At 42.8% G+C, this 22,762-nt stretch overlaps 1 protein-coding gene across 2 annotated transcripts in view; it reads left to right on the top strand.

Moving 5' to 3' along the window:
* The window catches only part of LOC115101581 (glypican-5-like), a 305,660-nt gene that overhangs the window by 193,489 nt on the left and 89,409 nt on the right, over nt 1-22,762 (top strand). For both annotated transcript variants that reach the window (XM_065005797.1, XM_065005796.1), the window contains one exon: nt 17,155-17,275. In XM_065005797.1, the coding sequence (XP_064861869.1) occupies nt 17,155-17,275 (121 nt within the window). The remainder of the gene's footprint in view (nt 1-17,154; nt 17,276-22,762) is intronic.

The following is a 22,762-nucleotide window of genomic DNA, read 5'->3' as shown; positions in this document are numbered from 1 at the left end:
TCAATGACCTGTCGTTTGCCTGCCCCTGTTGTCACAATAAATATTGTTACTTCACGCAGTCTGCACTTGGGTCTTACCTTGATTCCTGATAGTACGAACTGGCCATGACTGACCCAGCAGACTTGGACCAGCTCCGCAACGCCATCGAGGAGATGCTTCGTGGTCTGATGGAAGGGTTCCAGGATGTGGCTGAACGTCATGACCTAGCATTGGACGCTTTGCGGGAGAAATTCAGTGGGTTGCCTACTAGGCAACCTGCCACGACGGTAACCTCCCAGGTCCTCAGTAACCCGGCTGGTAGCAGCGCCGTCACCCCGGTTCCCAGGAACCCCGCTTACCTCCCCCGGAGCGCTGCGGTGGAGATTCCAGAACCTGCTGGGCCATTCTCTCCCAGTGCTCCCTCATTTTTGAGCTGCAGTCTTCTTCGTTCCGCTTGGAAGATAGAGTACATTATTACGCTGATGTCCAGGAGGGCCACGATGGTGTGGGAGCAACAATCCGCCATCAGCCTCAGTCTGGAGGTATTCGTGGTGGAGGTGAGAAAGCTTTTGAGGCTTCGGTGTCCGGGAGAGAGGCTGCCCGGAAGTTACTCCAGCTTCAGCAGGACACCCTCAGTGTGGTAGACTATGAACCCAGAAGCTACTCCAGCTCCGGCAGGACACCCTCAGTGTGGTAGACTATGAACCCAGAAGTTACTCCAGTTTCAGCAGGACACCCTCAGTGTGGTAGACTATGAACCCAGAAGTTACTCCAGCTTCAGCAGGACACCCTCAGTGTGGTAGACTATGAACCCTTAAGTTACTCCAGCTCCGGCAGGACACCCTCAGTGTGGTAGACTATGAACCCAGAAGTTACTCTAGCTTCAGCAGGACACCCTCAGTGTGGTAGACTATGAACCCAGAAGTTACTCCAGCTTCAGCAGGACACCCTCAGTGCGGTAGACTATGAACCCAGAAGTTACTCCAGCTTCAGCAGGACACCCTCAGTGTGGTAGACTATGAACCCAGAAGTTACTCCAGCTTCAGCAGGACTCCCTCCGTGTGGTAGACTATGAACCCAGAAGTTACTCCAGCTTCAGCAGGACACTCTCAGTGTGGTAGACTGTGAACCCAGAAGTTACTCCAGCTTCAGCAGGACACCCTCAGTGTGGTAGACTATGAACCCAGAAGTTACTTCAGCTTCGGCAGTTCTCCCTCAGTGTGGTATACTATGAACCCAGAAGTTACTCAAGCTTCGGCAGGGCTTCGGCAGGGCTCCCTCAGTGTGACAGACTATGAACCCAGAAGTTACTCCAGCTTCGGCAGGGCTCCCTCAGTGTGGCAGACTATGAACCCAGAAGTTACTCTAGCTTCAGCAGGACACCCTCAGTGTGGTAGACTATGAACCCAGAAGTTACTCCAGCTTCAGCAGGACACCCTCAGTGCGGTAGACTATGAACCCAGAAGTTACTCCAGCTTCAGCAGGACACCCTCAGTGTGGTAGACTATGAACCCAGAAGTTACTCCAGCTTCAGCAGGACTCCCTCCGTGCGGTAGACTATGAACCCAGAAGTTACTCCAGCTTCAGCAGGACACTCTCAGTGTGGTAGACTGTGAACCCAGAAGTTACTCCAGCTTCAGCAGGACACCCTCAGTGTGGTAGACTATGAACCCAGAAGTTACTTCAGCTTCGGCAGTTCTCCCTCAGTGTGGTATACTATTAACCCAGAAGTTACTCAAGCTTCGGCAGGGCTTCGGCAGGGCTCCCTCAGTGTGACAGACTATGAACCCAGAAGTTACTCCAGCTTCGGCAGGGCTCCCTCAGTGTGGCAGACTATGAACCCAGAAGTTACTTCAGCTTTGGCAGGGCTCCCTCAGTGTGGCAGACTATGCGGTGGAGTTCCTCGCGCTGGCAGCGGGGGGTACCTGGAACCCGGAAGCGCTGTTCGACACGTTCCTGAATGGATTATCGGCAGGGGTAAAGGACGAGCTTGCAGCCTGGGAACTACCAACAGATCTCGACTCACTCATCGCCTTAACTTTCTGGATCGATGGACGGTTACGGGAACGTAGGAGGGAGAGGAGGTCTGATTGCGGTCCCAATCAGTCACTCAAGGATGCCACCTTGCATCTGATGAACTCCGGAAATCCCAGAGAGGATCCAAGCTTACCCGGGTTCCTTCAAGAGCCTCCAAAGACAGCCGAGTTGCCTCTCCCAGAGCCACCTCTTCCCGAGCCAATGCAGCTCGGCAGGGCTAGGCCGCCTCCAGCCGAACGCGTATGCAGACTGAACACCCAGAGTTGTCTGTATTGCGGTACTGTCAGTCATTATGTGTCTACCTGTCCCTTCCAGAGACCCAGCTCATTCGTTGGAGTGAGTACTCTGGTGGGTCTTAAAGAATTCAATTGTTCTTCTCCCCTTACTTGCCCCGCCCTCCATGCCACCCTGCTGTGGGGCGACCAGTCCAAGTCTCTCCAGGTACTCATCGACTCGGGGGCTGATGTGAGTCTCATGGATGTTACCCTGGCATCTGAGCTGGGCATCCCCACTCAACCCCTCTCCATTCCCATGGGTGTCACGCCCTGATCTGTTTCACCTGTCTTTGTGCTTGTCTCCACCCCCCTCCAGGTGTCGCCCATGTTCCTCATTATCCCCTGTCTATTTATATTTGTATGTTTTCTCTCTGTTGCCAGTTCGTCTTGTGTGTTCAAGCCTAGCAACGTTTTGTCTCAGCTCCTGTTTTTCCCTAGTCTCTATTTTTCTCGTCCTCCTGGTTTTTGACCTTTGCCTGTCCTGACCCTGTACCCACCCGCCTGACCACTGCCTGTCTCTGACCCTGAGCCTAGCTGCCGTCCTGTGCCTTTGCTCCACCTCTGGATTACCGACTTCTGCCTGACCTGACCCTGAGCCTTCCTGCCGTCCTGTACCTTGGCCTCTGCCTTGGATTATCGACCATTGACCTGTCGTTTGCCTGCCCCTATGGTTACCATAAATATTGTTACTTCACAAGAATCATACCCAAGTCTGCTCTTGGCTCTTACCTTGATTCCTGATAGGAACAAACTGAGGAGAAGACAGATATAGAGGAGGCAATCAACAAAGTGAAGGAGTCCAGGTGAGTCCAATGAAGTGCTGATGTGCGTAATGCTGGTGACAGGTGTGACAATTACTGAATCCCACTCTCCATTTTTTCAAGCATAGTGGTGGCTGCATCCTGTTATGGGTATGCTTATAATCGTTATGGACTGGAGATTTTTTCAGGATGAAAAAGAAACAGAATGGAGCTAAGCACTGGCAAAATCCTAGAGGAAAACCTGGTTCAGTCTGCTTTCCATCAGACACTGAGAGATGAATTCACCTTTCAGCGGGACAATAACCTAAAACACAAGGCCAAATCTACACTGGAGTTGCTTACCAAGAAGATTGTAAATTTTCATGAGTGGCCGAGTTACAGTTTTGACTTAAATCTATTTGAATATCTATGGCAATATCGAAAATGTCCATCTAGCAATGATCAACAACCAATTTGACAGAGCTTGAAGAATCTTTTAAAGAATAATGGGCAAATGTTGCACAATCCAGGTGTGGAAAACTCTTAGAGACTTACCCAGAAAGACTCACAGCTGTAATCGCTGCCAAAGGTACTTCTACAAAGTATTGACTCAGGGGTGTGAATACTTATGTAAATTAGCTATTTCTGAATTTCATTTTCAATAAAATTGACGCAAAAAATGTTACATGTTTTCACTTTGTCATTATGGGGTATTGTGTGCAGATGAGTGAATTAAAAACAACATGTAATCAATTTTGAATTCAGGCTGTAACACAACAAAACGTGGAATAAGTCAAAGGGTATCAATACATTCTGAAGGCTCTGTGATTATTAGAGGTTAGAATGTCTTGGGGGTATGATACAGTATTTGTGCGTCTAACTTTTTCACTCATCATTATTCACGATACATTCAGGATTATCTGTAATCATGGTAGCATCCACATTAATGTAGAAGTGTTCAGAAACATGTTATACTCTTATTTACAATAAAAGTGACTCCAAAATGACACACTACATGATTTACCAATCATTTCTATTTGGCACAAAATAATCTGAATCTGTCACGTCTGCTCCTGTTTATTCATAAAATATTCACTCCCTGTACTTATTTCTCTTCTCCCAGCGTCTGTACTTACTTAATCACAACCAAAACAAACAGGAAATGCATCCAACTAATTTTGAAGTCACAAACTTGATGTATATGAATATGGGACCAAATACTTATCTTTTTACTACTTCAATACACATACACTGTAAGTGAATTTGTCTTGATACTTTTGGTCATCTGAAATGGGGGGACTATGTACAAAATGTCCTATCATTTCTAAATGGTTCACCAAATATTGATTAAAATATCCTCACATTAAAGCACAGTCTGCACTTTAACCTCATAGTCATTGTATCATATCAAATCCAAAGTGCTGGTGTACAGAGCCAAAACAGCAAATATGTGACTGTCCCCATACTTTTGGAGCTCACTGTAGATTGCTAACCTAGATCACTATTGGAGCATTCATTTATGTGGTGCCGTGGAAACAGCTCAAATGTTTGTTTGTTTGTCTGTTCATATAATGATGGATGTGGTGGTCATGCTAGCTGTTGGCTGACTGGAGCGTATCTGATTGGCCGATGGAAACAGATGAAAGCTGAACTCAGCCCACTCTTGGCCAATAGACCATGGTCTAGCTGAACTCTCGGGCCAATAGACCGCGGTCTAGCGGAGATCGGCGCCAGTGCCCACAGCATGCCGGAACTCTTCAAAATGTTAATTCCCCATTTTATCTCAAGTGTTTGTTTGTTTCTAGCTGGCGAGCTAGAGTCATTGAGTGGAATTTGTCTTTGCTTGCGCATTGTTGTCAATTGGCCTTTTATTGCTGTTGCTTCTATCACATAATCTGTACTGTATAGCAGGCCAAACCCTAGTAGGGGATGTGGTGTGAGATTCTTTGAACCCAACCCCAGTCTAGCCACAACCCAGCTTTGGTATTGTGCTCAATGAACCTCTGGGTTCAGCCAAAGATTTGACCCATGTTAGGATGAAGTGCTAGGATGCTATGGGTCCATCCCAGCCCTTCTTCGGTATGCTTTAGGCCTTTTTGACCCTAACCTAACACGAGAGAGAGGGAGAGAGAGAGAGCAGCAGCTTGTTCAGGCTCTCCTACTCTCTCCTACTTCCTGTCTCTCTCTCTCCTTCCTCTTCTCCCTCTCCTCTCTTCCCCCCCTCCCCCATTGCTCTCTCTCTCTCCCTCCTCCCTTTCCCCTCTTTCCTCAAATAAATGCTATTAAATCACAGAGAACACAGACTAGAACAGTGTGGTATTTGAAATACTCATATTCGAAGCTGTGTTTACATTTTAAGTGCATGCATTTGTGTGTGGGATGTGCAAATGTTTTTATATTTGAGTGAGTGCATCTGAGTGTGTGTGTGTGTGTGTGTGTGTGTGTGTGTGTGTGTGTGTGTGTGTGTGTGTGTGTGTGTGTTGGTGTGTGTGCGTGCGTGCGTGGGGGGGTTGAGTGTGTGTGGTGTCAACAATGTGTGTGTGTGTTTACTGTCTCATAGTGCAGGCCTGTTGGAGAATCTCTGTTTGATACATATTTGAGTGTCTCTTCAGCATTAGTAACTAACTTCATGTGTTTAACCCCAGTCTAAATCAGGGGATGAAACATTATGTTTGGCCTTGCTGGGGGGCATTCTACTAAGCTATATGGAATTGTTTTAAAAAGGCCATACCAAGCATCATTTAGCTATTAGATTTTGAATTTGAAGACCCCTTGAAGTACGTATAAAAAATATATTTTTGGCCTTACTGCTATTAGCCCAACAGATTAGTCCTCCCCAAACAATTCTAAAGGAAGTTTGTTCTGAAATATCTGTGAGATATAAAAGAGATAAGGAAACATTTGTTATGTTTTTTTATACATGTATTTAATCCCTTACTTTTAGCACTAAACTGTCTCCATATACAGTACCAGTCAAAAGTTTGGACACATCTACTCATTCCAGGGTTTTACTTTATATTTGACTATTTTTACTATTTTACTATTTGTTTTACTATTTAAAAAAAACTTTTCATATGTACTATTGTAGAATAATAGTGAAGACATCAAAACTATGAAATAACACATGGATGAGGATGTGTGATGGTGTGAGGTTGCTTTGCTGGTGACACTGTCTGTGATTTATTTAGAATTTAAGGAACAACTTACCACAGTAATATGCAGGGATACGCCATCCCATCTGGTTTGCGCTTAGTGGGACCATCATTTGTTTTCAACAGGACAATGACCCAAAACACACCTCCAGACTTTGTAATTGCTATTTGACCAAGAATGAGAGTGATGGTGCTGCATCAGATGACCTGGCATACCCAACCTCAACCCAATTGAGATGGTTTAGGAAAAGCAGCCAACAAGTGCTCAGCATAGAGAACTCTTTCAAGACTGTTGGAAAAGCATTCCGGGTGAAGCTGGTTGAGAGAATGCCAAGAGTGTGCAAAACTCATCAAGGCAAAGGGTGGCTACTTTGAAGAATCTGAAAAATGAAATATAAAAAAAATATATATATATTTTGATTAGTTTATTAACACTTTTTTGGTTACTACATGATTCCATGTGTCATTTCATAGTTTTGATGCCTTCACTATTATTCTACAATGTAGGAAATAGTAAAAAATTAAGAAAAACCCTTGAATGAGTAGGTGTGTCCAAACTTTTGACGGGTACTGTACACCTCCATACATTTTTTTCAACCGGGAATGGTGGAATCTTCAGATGAGTCTTGTGAGTCTTATATCCTACAGCAAAACAACTGACGTGTTTGTGTTCGTGAGAGTCACCTTTCCACAGAGGGGTCACATTAGTGTGTAGACCAAATTGTTTGGACGCTATAACCGATTTTGTAAGAAGACCGAATTTTAGGATGCCTTGTGGTCTGACAAACACTGCTCTAGCTCTGTCACCTTTCACCGCAGATGCGGAAGTGCGACACAAGCGGATGTGGTGGATTGCGACGCAGCCAATGCAAAAAAACAGCTATCTCTAGCTTAAACTGATTGATTTTTATGGGGATTTTGGTATTGTGCTCATTCGACTTTTGTGGGGGTGCTGACATCTTAGGGGGTTAATGTTACTGGAACTTCCTGTGGATGTTGTTCAGCTGTCAGTGTGAGAGAACAGCTTGGCCTTTCCTGAACAAAGACTTCATTTCAGACCAGAGTATTTTAACATGTCCAAGACCTGCTCATAAACCAAGAACTATGCCCCTTCTCAGTCTCTCTCTCTCTCAGGACTTGGAAACACATGTATTCCTCTGGGCTGAAATAAAACTTGAATAGTCATAAATCATAGTGAACAGAGTTTAGTGCTATGTCGAGAGCTAAAGGAGAATGGAAAGTGTGTGTGTGTCTATGCATTGTGTCTGTGCTTGTGTCTGTGTCTGTTTAAAGGGGACACTTGCTTTCAACAACCCTCCACACTCGCTGCCAAGGTGACAGTAAGAGTAGAAAAGTGGCAACAACACTAAAGGAAACCTCCATTTCAAAACCTGAGTGACCGTAAGAAAAACAAATGCTTTTTATTCAGTGATGGAAATATCAGTGGATGTAAATACATTTGACTGTCATCCTAATCGGTCTATAGGTTAATTTCCTAAATGTAGTGGAGTTGAATTGGGGCAGGTGTATTTTCGTAAGTCATCATGTATCTTATTTATCACACATGCACAGCGTACATAGCCTATGTTGAGCAGAGTATCACTTGTCAGATAGCGCTATAGAGCTGCTGCTACAGCTCCTCAAACAGATTGCTCGTTGCTGCCGGAGTGAAACATCTGCTTTTAAAGTTCAAATCATTGCGCTAAATTATTCTAACTTGCCGTTCAAGTGCATAGGCAACGGTAGGCAGCCTTCGGCGCATAACACACCACTTTACAAAGTGAGTTGGAGGTAGTATGCATTTTGAAAACATACACTTAATTGTTTGTAACCTGAACATTTTACTTCATATTATGAGTCATCTCTTACCTGGCTTCAAAGTAGCCTAGGCAAAATCCGACCATAGAAACGCGGAGGCGATTATTTTCGAAAGACGTCCTCATATGACATTGAAACCAGCATTTTTCTCCTGTTCTATTCGTCCAGAAGCCAAAGTCACTATCCTAGTATTAGCAACCCATCCTAGTTGTTGTTAGATCCCCCTCTTTCTAACTTTCTAATAGAGGTTTTCATCTGTCACATACGGAACTGCTCGCATCAGGTGTGCTGTTTTAAATGGCGTTTTATTGTCTGCTTCATTACAGGAGTTGCATGTTCTGTTAACATGCATTATCCTCATCTAAGTGTGATTTCTGTCAACCCCTAATGGGTTACGCACCCAATGCATATGGGTCCGGTAAATTTCTCAAATGTAAATTAAAATCTTCCCGATCACGTTGCCCGGCGCCACAAACCGAAACCCTGATGTATGTGTGTGTGTGTGTGTGTGTGTGTGTGTCTGCCAGGTTCATCAATGCCACATTTCCCTTTTTCCTCCAGCCATGGCCACTGGGTTTCCCTGTTCCCTGCACACACACAAACACACTGATCCTCCAACCCAATTGCCCATTCATGCTCTTAAACACATAGAGGCATTGGCATTGCACTGCTGTTATGAACTCAATTACAGAGCTCTTTCCTTCTCTTCACTGGTATTTCAATACTCAGTTATATAAACTGAAGCTGTCAGATGCTGAGATGAATCTGATTGACTGGCCATGTAGAATACTGTATAAGATCAGACAAGGTAACATAGTCATTTATCATATCTTAAACAGTATTCTAAATGGTACTTTAGTGTTCTATATTAAGGCTGGGAATTGCCATGGATCTCACGATACATTCCAAACATATTTCTCTCCATTACAGTGCCTTGCAAAAGTCTTCATCCCCCTTGCCGTTTCTTCCTATTTTGTTGCATTACAACCTGTAATTTAAATGTATATTTATTTAATGTAATGGACATACACAAAATAGTCCAAATTGGTGAAGTGAAATGAAAAAAATGAAAAAAAAACGTACAATTTATTCCCTGATGTCCTTACACAGCTCTCTGGTCTTGGCCATTGTGGAGAGGTTGGAGTCTGTTTGATTGAGTGTGTGGACAGGTGTTTTTCATACAGGTAACGAGTTCAAATAAGTGCAGTTAATACAGGTAACGAGTGGAGAACAGGAGAGGTTCTTAAAGAAAAACGAACAGGTCTGTTTTGTTTTAGATTCCATCTCTCACAGTTGAAGTGTACCTATGATAATAATTACAGACCTCTACATGCTTTGTATGTAGGAAAACCTGCAAAATCAGTGTATCAAATACTTGTTCTCCCCACTGTATGATCTGGTGCAACCAATTATCTTCAGAAGTCACATAATTAGTTTTAAAAAGTCCACCTGTGTGCGATCTAAGTGTCACATGATCTGTCACATGATCTCAGTATATATGCACCTGTTATGAAAGTCCTCAGTCTGCAACACCACTAAGCAAGGGGCACCACCAAGCAAGCGGCACCATGAAGACCAAGGTGCTCTCCTAACAGGTCAGGGACAAAGTTGTGGAGAAGTACAAATCAGGGGTGGGTTATAAAAAAATATCAGAAACATTGAACATCCCATGGAGCACCATTAAATCCTTTATTAAAAAATGGAAAGAATATGGCACCACAACAAACCTGCCAAGAGAGGGCCGCCCACCAAAACTCACGGAAGGAGGGGATTAATCAGGCAAGGAGGGGATTAATCAGAGAGGCAACAAAGAGACCAAAGATAACCCTGAAGGAGCTGCAAAGCTCCACAGCTGAGATTGGAGTATCTGTGCATTTGGACCATACACTCCACAGAGCTGGGCTTTATGGAAGAGTGGGAAGAAAAAAGCCATTGCTTAAAGAAAAAAATAAGCAAAGACATTTAGTGTTCGCCAAAAGGCATGTGGGAGACTCCCCAAACATATGGAAGAAGGTACTCTGGTCAGATGAGACTAAAATTGAGCTTTTTGGCCATCAAGGAAAACACTATGTCTCATCACCCCGAGAACCCTATCATGCTGTGGGGATATTTTTCATCCGCAGGGACTGGATTACTGGTCAGAATTGAAGGATTGATGGATGGTGCTAAATACAGGGAAATTCTTGAGGGAAACCTGTTTCAGTCTTCCAGAGATTTGAGACTGGGACGGAGGTTCACCTTCCGTCAGGACAATGACCCTAAGCATACTGCTAAAGCAACACAAGTGGTTTAAGGGGAAACATGTAAATGTCTTGAAATGGCCTAGTCAAAGCCCAGACCTCAATCCAATTGAGAATCTGTGGTATGACTTAAAGATGGCTGTACACCAGCGGAACTCATCCAACTTGAAGGAGCTGGAGCAGTTTTGCCTTGAGGAATGGGCAAAAATCCCAGTGGCTAGATGTGCCAAGCTTATAGAGACATACTCCAAGAGACTTGCAGCTCTAATTACTGCAAAAGGTGGCTCTACAAAGTACTGACTTGGGGGTGAATAGTTATGCACTCTCAAGTGTTCAGTTTTTGGTCTTATTTCTTGTTTGTTTCACAATAACAAATATTTTGCTTCTTCAAAGTGATAGGCATGTTGTGTAAATCAAATGATATAACCCCCCCCAAAATACATTTTAATTTCAGGTTGTTAGGCAACAAAATAAAAAATGCCAAGGGGGGTGAATACTTTCGCAAGCCACTGTATGTCTGCTGCAGAGGGACAAGAAAGAGAGATGACAAACGTGTTTTGATCAGTCATGGAAATAAAATAAAAATGCTGAAAACAAATTAGCTCCCTATTTAAAAAATAAGATGGAGGAAAAATACAGGTACAGTCGACTAGCACAAAAATAATTTTGCGATTTTGTCCAAAGTAATATTGCGATATATGGTCAAAAACCGCACCTTCCTCTTTACTTCCGGCTCATGTTCCCTAATCTTTTGAATGGGCTTGATGATTATATCATCAAATATGTGGAAACACTGTCATTTAAGATATATTTGTGGATGAATTTACTGCCAGATGCCTTTTATTACGTTTTTGCCCAACGTTTTTGCTCATCGAAGACTCATCCAAAGCCTACAAAAGTTCAAAAACGACAAGGGTGAGAGGTAGTCACTTCCTGGTAACTTTCATAACGTATTGCAATCTCTCAGATCCGCTCACTAACACACTGCACCACCTTTTCCATATGCAGTTTCAAGCCCTGCAAAAGAGCATAGAATTACAGAACATGCAATTTTATAGGATCTCTACAGGTGTATACCAAAGAGACTGTGCTTTATCTCGTATATGTGTAGAATTCAGTTGAGCTCATCAGTATTGACAATCCTCTATGCAACAGCTCCCGACAGACCTCGCGTTTGAAGTTCTGGTGAGTAAGACACTGGAGGTGAAGTTCACTGCTAATCCCTGTTCCAGGGTCAGATTAATGCATGGTGTCAGGGAGGGAACTGTAGGTCAGGAGCAGGCATTGCTAATCCCTGAGCAGTTATTGGGGGGGATTTTCTCTTTGGAGTGAATCAGTACTTAGAGGAGTGAGTCAGAGTGTCCGGATTCACACAGAGCAGCAGTGACTGAGTGAGAGCATACACACACACACACACACACACACACACACACACACACACACACACACACACACACACACACACAGAACCTCCCCCATACCCTCATTAATGCCCAACTTTACACTCTTTAATATTCTTGTTTAATTAGCTTCTATCTGATGACTACCACGTGAATACATCCACCCTCAGCCAAGCCATTAACCCAACCCCCAGGCAAGCCAATAACCCAACCCCCAGCTAAGCCATTAACCCAACCCCCAGCCAAGCCAATAACCCAACCCCCAGCCAAGCCAATAACCCAACCCCCAGCCAAGCCATTAACCCAAGCCCCAGCCAAGCCAATAACCCAACCCCCAGCCAAGCCAATAACCCCACCCCCAGCCAAGCCATTAACCCAACCCCCAGCTAAGCCAATCCGCTCCCCTAGTCATGTCAAAGCACAGCAGGACGCTCTTACCTTTCAACACAAGAAAAGGAAGCCATTTGACTTTTCAATGAATCACTGATGTCGGGGGAGGTGGGTATGAGTCCAATAGGTATTGATTGTTTCCCCTTGACAAGACAGGCTTCAAGACCTGCAGGTACAATTAGGGGCCTTTGTTTGTTGTCAAGACAGAGATGGAGAGAGAGGGGGAAGGAGAGAAAGAGAGATGGAGAGCATTAGCAATGCCAGACACTCTGAGGAGAGAGAGGGAGAGAGAGAAGAAGTGAGGAGAGAGAGCGAGAGGAGAGAGGTGAAGCTAGGGGAGGTTTAAGACTTCTATTGCAACTCTGTGAAGTGCTGTTCCAGCCAGATGAAGAGAGATACATATACACCTTATCAACACATCACTACATAGATCAGCCAGTGATACTTCAGTTCACCTTGCTTATCGGCTTTTACGTTGGAACACATCTTAGGTATTTTGTATTTGTATTTATTATGGATCCCCATTAGCTGCTGCTAAGACAGAAGAGAAAATGACATGCATATCAATAATGTTAGCTCTCTGTTTACATCCAAGGGCCAGCCGTTCTTCCCTGTTCTGAGCCAATTGCAATTTTCCTAAGTCCCTCTTTGTGGCACCTGACCACACAACTGAACAGTAGTCAAGGTGTTACAAAACTAGGGCCTGTAGCACCTGCCTTGTTGATAGTGCTGTTAAGAAGGCAGCAGTGTTTTATTATAGACAGACTTCTCCCCATCCTAGCTACTGTTGTATCAATATGTTTTGACCATGACAGTTTACAATCCAGGGTTACTCCAAGCAGTTGAGTTTCTTCAACTTAAACATTATTCATTGCAAGATTTAGTTGAGGTTTAGAGTTTAGTGAATGATTTGTCCCAAATACAATACTTTTCGTTTTTGAAATATTTAGGACTTGCCCATTCTGAAACTAAATGGAGCTCTTTGTTAGTAAGTGTTTCTGTCATGTCAGTTCCTGTGGTAGCTGACATGTATAGTGTTGGGACATCCGTATACATGGACACACTGACTTTACTCAAAGCCAATGACATGTTGTTAGTAAAGATTGAAAAAAGTAAGGGCCTAGACAGCTGTCCTGGGGAATTCCTGATTCTACCTGGATTTTGTTGGAGAGGCTTCCATTAAAGAACTCTCTTTGCGTTCTGTTATACAGGTAACTCTTTGTCCACAATATAGCAAGGGGTGTAAAGCCATAAAACATGTGTTTTATCCAGCAACAGACTATGATCTATAATGTCAAAAGCCGCACTGAAGTCTAACAAAACATCCACCACAATCTTTTTATCATCAATTTCTCTCAGCCAATCACCAGTCATTTGTATAAGTGCTGTGCTTGTTGAATGTTCTTTCCTATAAGCGTGCTGAAAATCTGTTTGTTTACTGTAAAATAGCATTGTATCTGGTCAAACACAATTTTTTCCAAAAGTTTACTATGCGTTGATAACAGGCTGATTGATCAGCTATTTGAGCCAGTTAAGGGGACTTTACTATTCTTAGGTAGGGGAATAACTTTTGTTTTTCTCCAGGCCCGAGAGCACACACGTTTTAGTAGGCTTAAGTTTAAGATATGGCAAATAGGTGTCACGTTCTGACCATAGTTCTTTTGTGTTTTCTTTGTTTTAGTGTTGGTCAGGACGTGAGCTGAGTGGGCATTCTATGTTGTATGTCTAGTTTGTCTATTTCTATGTTTGGCCTGATATGGTTCTCAATCAGAGGCAGGTGTTAGTCATTGTCTCTGATTGGGAACCATATTTAGGTAGCCTGTTTTGTGTTGGGTTTTGTGGGTGGTTGTTTCCTGTCTTCTGTCTTTGGGTCTATGCACCAGATAGGACTGTTTCGGTTTTTTCACAATCAGCCAACAAGTGCTCAGCATATATGGGAACTCCTTCAAGACTGTTGGAAAAGCATTCCAGGTGAAGCTGGTTGAGAGAATGCCAAGAGTGTGCAAAGCTGTCATCAAGGCAAAGGGTGGCTACTTGGAAGAATCTCAAATATAAAATCCGTATATTTTCATTAGCTAAACACTTTTTTGCTTACTTCATGATTCTATATGTGTTTTTTCATAGTGTTGATGTCTTCACTATTATTCTACAATGTAGAATGATCGTGTCTTTGAGAAAATGTTGTGCTGCTGAGAACGTGCTGGACTAACTGTCCTCATCTCTCTGAGTGGATCCAAAGTGCTTTGTTCTACTTTGAATTTGAAACCGATAGAGGGTAGACTTGAAGAATGTCATCAACATTTTAGCTGGCACGTTATCATTTTTACTACTGCATTATACACTTTGAATGTTTTGATACATCTTGTATGTTTGTGTTTTGATACACATTGAATGAGGGTTTTGATACATATTGAAGGAGGGTTTTGATGCATATTGAATGAGGGTTTTGATGCATATTGTAGCAGGGTTTTGATATTGAATGTTTGGGTTTTGATACATATTGAATGTTTGGGTTTTGATACATACTGAATGTTTGGGGTTTGATACATACTGAATGTTTGGGGTTTGATACATACTGAATGTTTGGGGTTTGATACATACTGAATGTTTGGGGTTTGATACATTGAATGTTTGGGGTTTGATACATATTGAAGGAGGGTTTTGATACATAGTGTAGGAGGTTTTGATACATGTTGAAGGAGGGTTTTGATACATAGTGTAGGAGGTTTTGATACATGTTGAAGGAGGGTTTTGATACATATTGAAGGAGGTTTTGATACATATTGAAGGAGGTTTTGATACACGTTGAAGGAGGGTTTTGATACATATTGAAGGAGATTTTGATGCATATTGTAGCAGGGTTTTGATGCATATTGTAGCAGGGTTTTGATGCATATTGTAGCAGGGTTTTGATATTGAATGTTTGGGTTTTGATACTGAATGTTTGGGGTTTGATATATATTGAATGTTTAGGGTTTGATACATATTGAAGGAGGGTTTTGATACATATTGAATGTTTGGGTTTTGATACATACTGAATGTTTGGGGTTTGATACATATTGAAGGAGGGTTTTGATACATATTGAAGGAGGTTTTGATACATATTGAAGGAGGTTTTGATACATATTGAAGGAGGTTTTGATACATGTTGAAGGAGGGTTTTGATACATATTGAAGGAGGTTTTGATACATAGTGTAGGAGGTTTTGATACACGTTGAAGGAGGGTTTTGATACATATTGAAGGAGGTTTTGATACATATTGAAGGAGGTTTTGATACACGTTGAAGGAGGGTTTTTGATACATATTGAAGGAGGTTTTGATGCATATTGTAGCAGGGTTTTGATGCATATTGTAGCAGGGTTTTGATATTGAATGTTTGGGTTTTGATACTGAATGTTTGGGGTTTGATATATATTGAATGTTTGGGGTTTGATACATATTGAAGGAGGGTTTTGATACATATTGAATGAGGGTTTTCATACATATTGAATGAGGGTTTTGATGCATATTGAAGGAGGGTTTTGATGCATATTGAAGGAGGGTTTTGATACATGTTGAAGGAGGGTTTTGATGCATATTGAAGGAGGGTTTTGATACATATTGAAGGAGGGTTTTGATGCATATTGAAGGAGGGTTTTGATACATGTTGAAGGAGGGTTTTGATACATGTTGAAGGAGGGTTTTGATACATATTGTAGCAGGGTTTTGATGCATATTGTAGCAGGGTTTTGATGCATATTGAATGAGGGTTTTGATGCATATTGTAGCAGGGTTTTGATGCATATTGAATGAGGGTTTTGATGCATATTGTAGCAGGGTTTTGATATTGAATGTTTGGGTTTTGATACATACTGAATGTTTGGGGTTTGATACATACTGAATGTTTGAAATTTGATACATATTGAAGGAGGGTTTTGATACATATTGAAGGAGGTTTTGATACATGTTGAAGGAGGGTTTTGATACATATTGAAGGAGGTTTTGATACATCTTGAAGGAGGTTTTGATACACGTTGAAGGAGGGTTTTGATACATATTGAAGGAGGTTTTGATGCATATTGTAGCAGGGTTTTGATACATATTGAAGGAGGTTTTGATGCATATTGAATGAGGGTTTTGATGCATATTGAAGGAGGGTTTTGATGCATGTTTGGGGTTTTGATGCATATTGAATGCAGTTTGTTTTGATGCATATACATATTGAAGGGTTTTGATGCATATTGTAGCAGGGTTTTGATACGTATTGAAGGAGGGTTTTGATGCATATTGTAGCAGGGTTTTGATGCATATTGTAGCAGGGTTTTGATGCATATTGTAGCAGGGTTTTGATACATATTGTAGCAGGGTTTTGATACATATTGTAGCAGGGTTTTGATACATATTGTAGCAGGGTTTTGATACATATTGTAGCAGGGTTTTGATACATATTGAAGGAGGGTTTTGATGCATATTGTAGCAGGGTTTTGATACATATTGTAGCAGGGTTTTGATGCATATTGTAGCAGGGTTTTGATACATATTGTAGCAGGGTTTTGATACATATTGTAGCAGGGTTTTGATGCATATTGTAGCAGGGTTTTGATACATATTGTAGCAGGGTTTTGATACGTATTGAAGGAGGGTTTTGATACATATTGTAGCAGGGTTTTGATACATATTGTAGCAGGGTTTTGATACATATTGTAGCAGGGTTTTGATGAATATTGTAGCAGGGTTTTGATACATATTGTAGCAGGGTTTTGATACATATTGTAGCAGGGTTTTGATACATATTGTAGCAGGGTTTTGATACGTATTGAAGGAGGGTTTTGATACATATTGTTGCAGGGTTTTGATACATATTGTAGCAGGGTTTTGATACATATTGTAGCAGGGTTTTGATACGTATTGAAGGAGGGTTTTGATACATATTGTAGCAGGGTTTTGATGCATATTGAAGGAGGGTATTGATGCATATTAAATAAGGGTTTTGATACATATTGAATGAGTGTTGGTTGTTTGACATATAATCCAGATTGTGATGTGATGCAATGTCACTGTTTTTATTGCCTACGTTCAACAACTCAATGATCAATTCAACCTCTCTTTCTCTACCCATCCTCATTCTCTATCTCTCTCTAGTTACACAGGCAGAGTGGTGGGGAACGGTCTCCAGGCCCAGAAGCAGAACCCAGAGGTCAAAGTTCGCAGCCCTAACCCAGAACTGGCTGAGGTCAAGGAGAGGCTGGAACGCTTCAACCAGGTAGGCCATCCCTCCAGCCTCATGCTGTTACCATGGTTACATGAACACAAAGTTGTATCGCTACTGAGTTGGCTATAGGCGTATACAGCAAAAACGGGTGAGACCAGACAAGGCAAAGGCAGTTGATTGACAGGTTTATACAATTATCATTACGTTTGCATGTGAAAGGATGGGTTTTAGAATTACACGTTTAAAGAAACATATTCTTGTTGTGTGTTCATGTGTCTACTTAGGAAGGTGGTACTAGTATATGTGCAGACAGTGTACGCTGTCTAAAGGTACAGTGCATAACTAGTCATCTAGAGATTCCAGACCTACAAAGAAAAGCTGTGGAAGTGGGACGAGAGCCTAAAGCAGTGGATGTGGATCCATGTCTCTTTCAACACAATGAGAACAGAGCAGATTCCTACTGTACCATACTGTATTCTACCCTCAGGGCAGCTGTTGAGGAGAAGAGGAGGAATGTATGAAACTTGATGCAGATGCTACAATCTACTGTTTTCTATATGCTTTATTATCCTAGCTTACATACTGTATTACCGTATATTGGACAGTTCGGATCTTGTTTATTATAGGTAAAACTGGAGAAAACAGCTTGGTCTTATTGGATTGGTTCTGGCTTTACTGTACCTAGTCCGTGTCACTACGTTTGATCCTGTTACTTGAATATTGAACACACCATAACATGACATCTGAAGCATAGTTGTATTTTGTTAGCTGACCTCTGCTTTCCTGTGTTTCTCTCTTATACCAAGATTGTTGTAAGAGCAAACGATAAATGAGAGAGAGGGAAAGAGAGACGGCGAGAGAGAGAGAGAGAGAGAGAGAGAGAGGTAATAAGAGACAGTGAGATAGACAGAGAGAGAGAGAATGCCAGCCATCGGGAGAGAGCGACACACATAGAGCAAAAGGCCAGCAGTGAGTGACGGCCAGGCGGAGATGACACAGTGCAGCTTCAAAGTGACACTGTTGTTATGTAGATGAGGATTAGGTCCTGAAAGGGCCCGGGTATAAAAGCCTATTGCCCAGGGGTCCTTAGGGGCCATTTGAGGGGACAGATTCTGTTTCACTGCTGCCTTTTGTGGCCCTGCATATTATACCCTCAGGTAGTACTCACACTGGCCATCTCTTTTTATCTCTTTCTTCCTCCCTCACTTTGTCCCCTCCTTTCTCATTCTAACACTCTCCCTCTCTCTCCTCGTCTGTTTACACCTCTCTCTATCTTTTCTCTCACTCTATGTGTTCCTCTCCCCTCTCCCTCTCCCCTCTTTCTCACTTCCTTACCATCCATCATCTCTCCTCTCATTTTCTCTCTCTCTTGTTCTTCCTTTCTGTCTCTACTTGTCTGTCCATCCTCCTGTTGCTGAGAGATTACTGATGTCTCCTCTGATTGACAATGGTGACTTCCTCCTGCAATGCATTCTGGGGTGGTGAGGGGTCATTGCCATGGCAACCCATAATGGAGACGTGATGCTGTTGACATTTAAAGATATTCAATTATACCTTGATAGTGAGAGAAAAAGATAGAGAGAGAGAGGTGCTGGGCTTCAGTGTTTACTTCAGATAAGAGCACAGACAGGGTCACCCAGAGTGGCAAACTGTTTAATCTGCCCATAGCCGCTGTCCAGGATTCACTGGATAAACACACAGAAGATGGGGGAACAGACACACATGCGTCTGCACACATCACACACACGCATGCATGCACATACACACACTCATGCAGGAGCGGACACACACAAATTAGGGAATGGAACACACGGGTTTTCACACAGACACACGCAGGTGTGTGTGTGTGTGTGTGTGTCTGTCTGCGTGCGTGCATGCATGTTCGTGTGCATGTTAAGAAGATTGTACGGAGTGGTGCTGTGAAGTGACAGTGTCTTTAATCTCCATACAGCCACATGACATTCTCCTAGTAGAGCCCACAGAGTTGGTATCACAGGGGGCACTGCTGGCACCAGGGTACTGATACACACACTGACATACTCCATACAAGAGCTTAGTGTTACACTGGCACTGCCATGACCCGGCGAAGGGTGAAGGGGATAAGTTGTAAGGTACTATGCACACGCCCCTACACACACACACACACACATACACTATTACACACTATCACACACACACTGTGCCATTCACTCTCTTTTACACACACCGCACGTTCTCTCAGAGGAGCGTCCGCGGCGGCAGAGACGATCTCTAAGCCTTCTAATCGCCTGACCCCACATAAAAAGGTCCATGAAAAGCCTCGCCCACTCCAGCCATCCTCGCTCTCTCGCTCTCTCCCTCCCCCCTCTCTCTCTGAGGATCATCTCCCCTTCTCTTCTCTCTCTCTTCTCATCCCTTTCTCCTCCCCTCTACTCTGACAGTAAATACAGCTCATGTCTACTGGAAGGAGCTCTGAGAGGGTGAGTTCTGATTGCAGACCAACAGCCCAGCTGTTTTTGGGTGGAGATGCATTCACAATGCTCTCTGTCCCCTATAGCAGCATTACAATGTTAATGTGTCTCCATCCCTGCACACACACACACACACACACACACACACACACACACACACACACACACACACACACACACACACACACACACACACACACACACACACACACACACACACAGTGAAGAAATGAGATGAGTGAGGTTGATGAAAGCAGTGCTTAGTGACTTGCCTGGAATGTAATGACGGGATAGGTCAGCGTATTGGCTCCAAGCCTCTGACACGATAGGGAGAGGTCTGTTAACTCTATGATTCATTACTAGACTACTAGCCTGGCCTACTCTCTATTGGATCTGTACTCACTGTAACATATCACAGATATTTTGTCATGTAGTTGTACAGTTGATTGGAGCATGGTGCTTGCAATACCATCATCGTTTTGCCTTTAATTGTTTCATGGCCCATATGCTGTACATGTATAGGTTAAACATATATGATCAATGAACAAAAGCATCTGCCATGGTGAATGATTGTATTGTTGTAAACATTTTATTCAAGTAAACATAATTAACAAAAGCATATGCTACAGTAAATGACTGTATAGTTATTAACATTTTATTACAGTAAACATAGTTAACCCTGACTGACTGAGCAAAAGCATCTGCCACAGTAAATGACTGTATTGTTATTAACATTTTATTACAGGAAACATAGTTAACCCCGACTGACTGAGCAAAAGCATCTGCCACAGTAAATGACTGTATTGTTATTAATATTTTATTACAGGAAACATAGTTAACCCCGACTGACTGAGCAAAAGCATCTGCCACAGTAAATGACTGTATTGTTATTAACATTTTATTGTTATTAACATTTTATTACAGTAAAACTGTATTGTTATATTTTAACAGTAAACCTGACTGACTGAGCAAAAGCATCTGCCACAGTAAATGACTGTATTGTTATTAACATTTTATTACAGTAAACATAGTTAACCCTGACTGACTGAGCAAAAGCATCTGAGCAAAAGCATCTGCTACAGTAAATGACTGTATTGTTATTAACATTTTATTACAGTAAACATAGTTAACCCTGACTGACTGAGCAAAAGCATCTGCTACAGTAAATGACTGTATTGTTATTAACATTTTATTACAGTAAACATAGTTAACCCTGACTGACTGAGCAAAAGCATCTGCTACAGTAAATGACTGTATTGTTATTAACATTTTATTACAGTAAACATAGTTAACCCTGACTGACTGAACAAAAGCATCTGCTACAGTAAATGACTGTATTGTTATTAACATTTTATAACAGTAAACATAGTTAACCCCGACTGACTGAGCAAAAGCATCTGCTACAGTAAATGACTGTATTGTTATTAACATTTTATTACAGTAAACATAGTTAACCCTGACTGACTGAACAAAAGCATCTGCTACAGTAAATGACTGTATTGTTATTAACATTTTATTACAGTAAACATAGTTAACCCCGACTGACTGAGCAAAAGCATCTGCTACAGTAAATGACTGTATTGTTATTAACATTTTATTACAGTAAACATAGTTGTTCAGGTTAGTTATCATTGTTTTAGTTCACAATGGACCCCCTAGTTCCACTCTTCATACCCCTGATAACTCCTTTGTCCCACCTCCCACACATGCGGTGACCTCACCCATTACAACCAGCATGTCCAGAGACACAACCTCTCTCATCATCACCCGGGGCCTGGGCTTACCTCCGCTGTACCTGCACCCCACCATACCCTTGTCTGCGCATTATGCCCTGAATATATTCTACCATGCCCAGAAACCTGCTCCTCTTATTCTCTGTCCCCAACGCTCTAGGCGACCAGTTTTGATAGCCTTTAGCCGCACCCTCATACTACTCCTTCTCTGTTCCGCGGGTGATGTGGAGGTAAACCCAGGCCCTGCATGTCCCCAGGCACCCTCATTTGTTGACTTCTGTGATCGAAAAAGCCTTTGTTTCATGCATGTCAACATCAGAAGCCTCCTCCCTAAGTTTGTTTTACTCACTGCTTTAGCACACTCTGCTAACCCTGATGTCCTTGCTGTGTCTGAATCCTGGCTCAGGAAGGCCACCAAAAATTCAGAGATTTCCATACCAAACTATAATATCTTCCGTCAAGATAGAACTGCCAAAGGGGGAGGAGTTGCAGTCTACTGCAGAGATAGCCTGCAAAGTAATGTCATACTTTCCAGGTCCATACCCAAACAGTTCGAACTACTAATTTTGAAAATTACTCTCTCCAGAAATAAGTCTCTCACTGTTGCCGCCTGCTACCGACCCCCCTCAGCTCCCAGCTGTGCCCTGGACACCATTTGTGAATTGATCGCCCCCCATCTAGCTTCAGAGTTTGTTCTGTTAGGTGACCTAAACTGGGATATGCTTAACACCCCGGCAGTCCTACAATCTAAGCTAGATGCCCTCAATCTCACACAAATCATCAAGGAACCCACCAGGTACAACCCTAACTCTGTAAACAAGGGCACCCTCATAGACGTCATCCTGACCAACTGGCCTTCCAAATACACCACCGCTGTCTTCAACCAGGATCTCAGCGATCACTGCCTCATTGCCTGTATCCGCTACGGAGCCGCAGTCAAACGACCACCCCTCATCACTGTCAAACGCTCCCTAAAACACTTCTGTGAGCAGGCCTTCCTAATCGACCTGGCCCGGGTATCCTGGAAGGACATTGACCTCATCCCGTCAGTTGAGGATGCCTGGTCATTCTTTAAAAGCAACTTCCTCTCCATTTTAGATAAGCATGCTCCGTTCAAAAAATGCAGAACCAAGAACAGATACAGCCCTTGGTTCACTCCAGACCTGACTGCCCTCGACCAGCACAAAAACATCCTGTGGCGGACTGCAATAGCATCGAATAGTCGCCGTGATATGCAACTGTTCAGGGAAGTCAGGAACCAATACACGCAGTCAGTCAGGAAAGCTAAGGCCAGCTTCTTCAGGCAGAAGTTTGCATCCTGTAGCTCCAACTCCAAAAAGTTCTGGGACACTGTG

Source organism: Oncorhynchus nerka, linkage group LG20, assembly GCF_034236695.1.
Source record: "Oncorhynchus nerka isolate Pitt River linkage group LG20, Oner_Uvic_2.0, whole genome shotgun sequence".
Classification (NCBI taxonomy): domain Eukaryota; kingdom Metazoa; phylum Chordata; class Actinopteri; order Salmoniformes; family Salmonidae; genus Oncorhynchus; species Oncorhynchus nerka.
The sequence above is the reverse complement of the archived record's forward strand: the minus strand, read 5'-3'. Positions and strand labels throughout refer to the sequence as shown.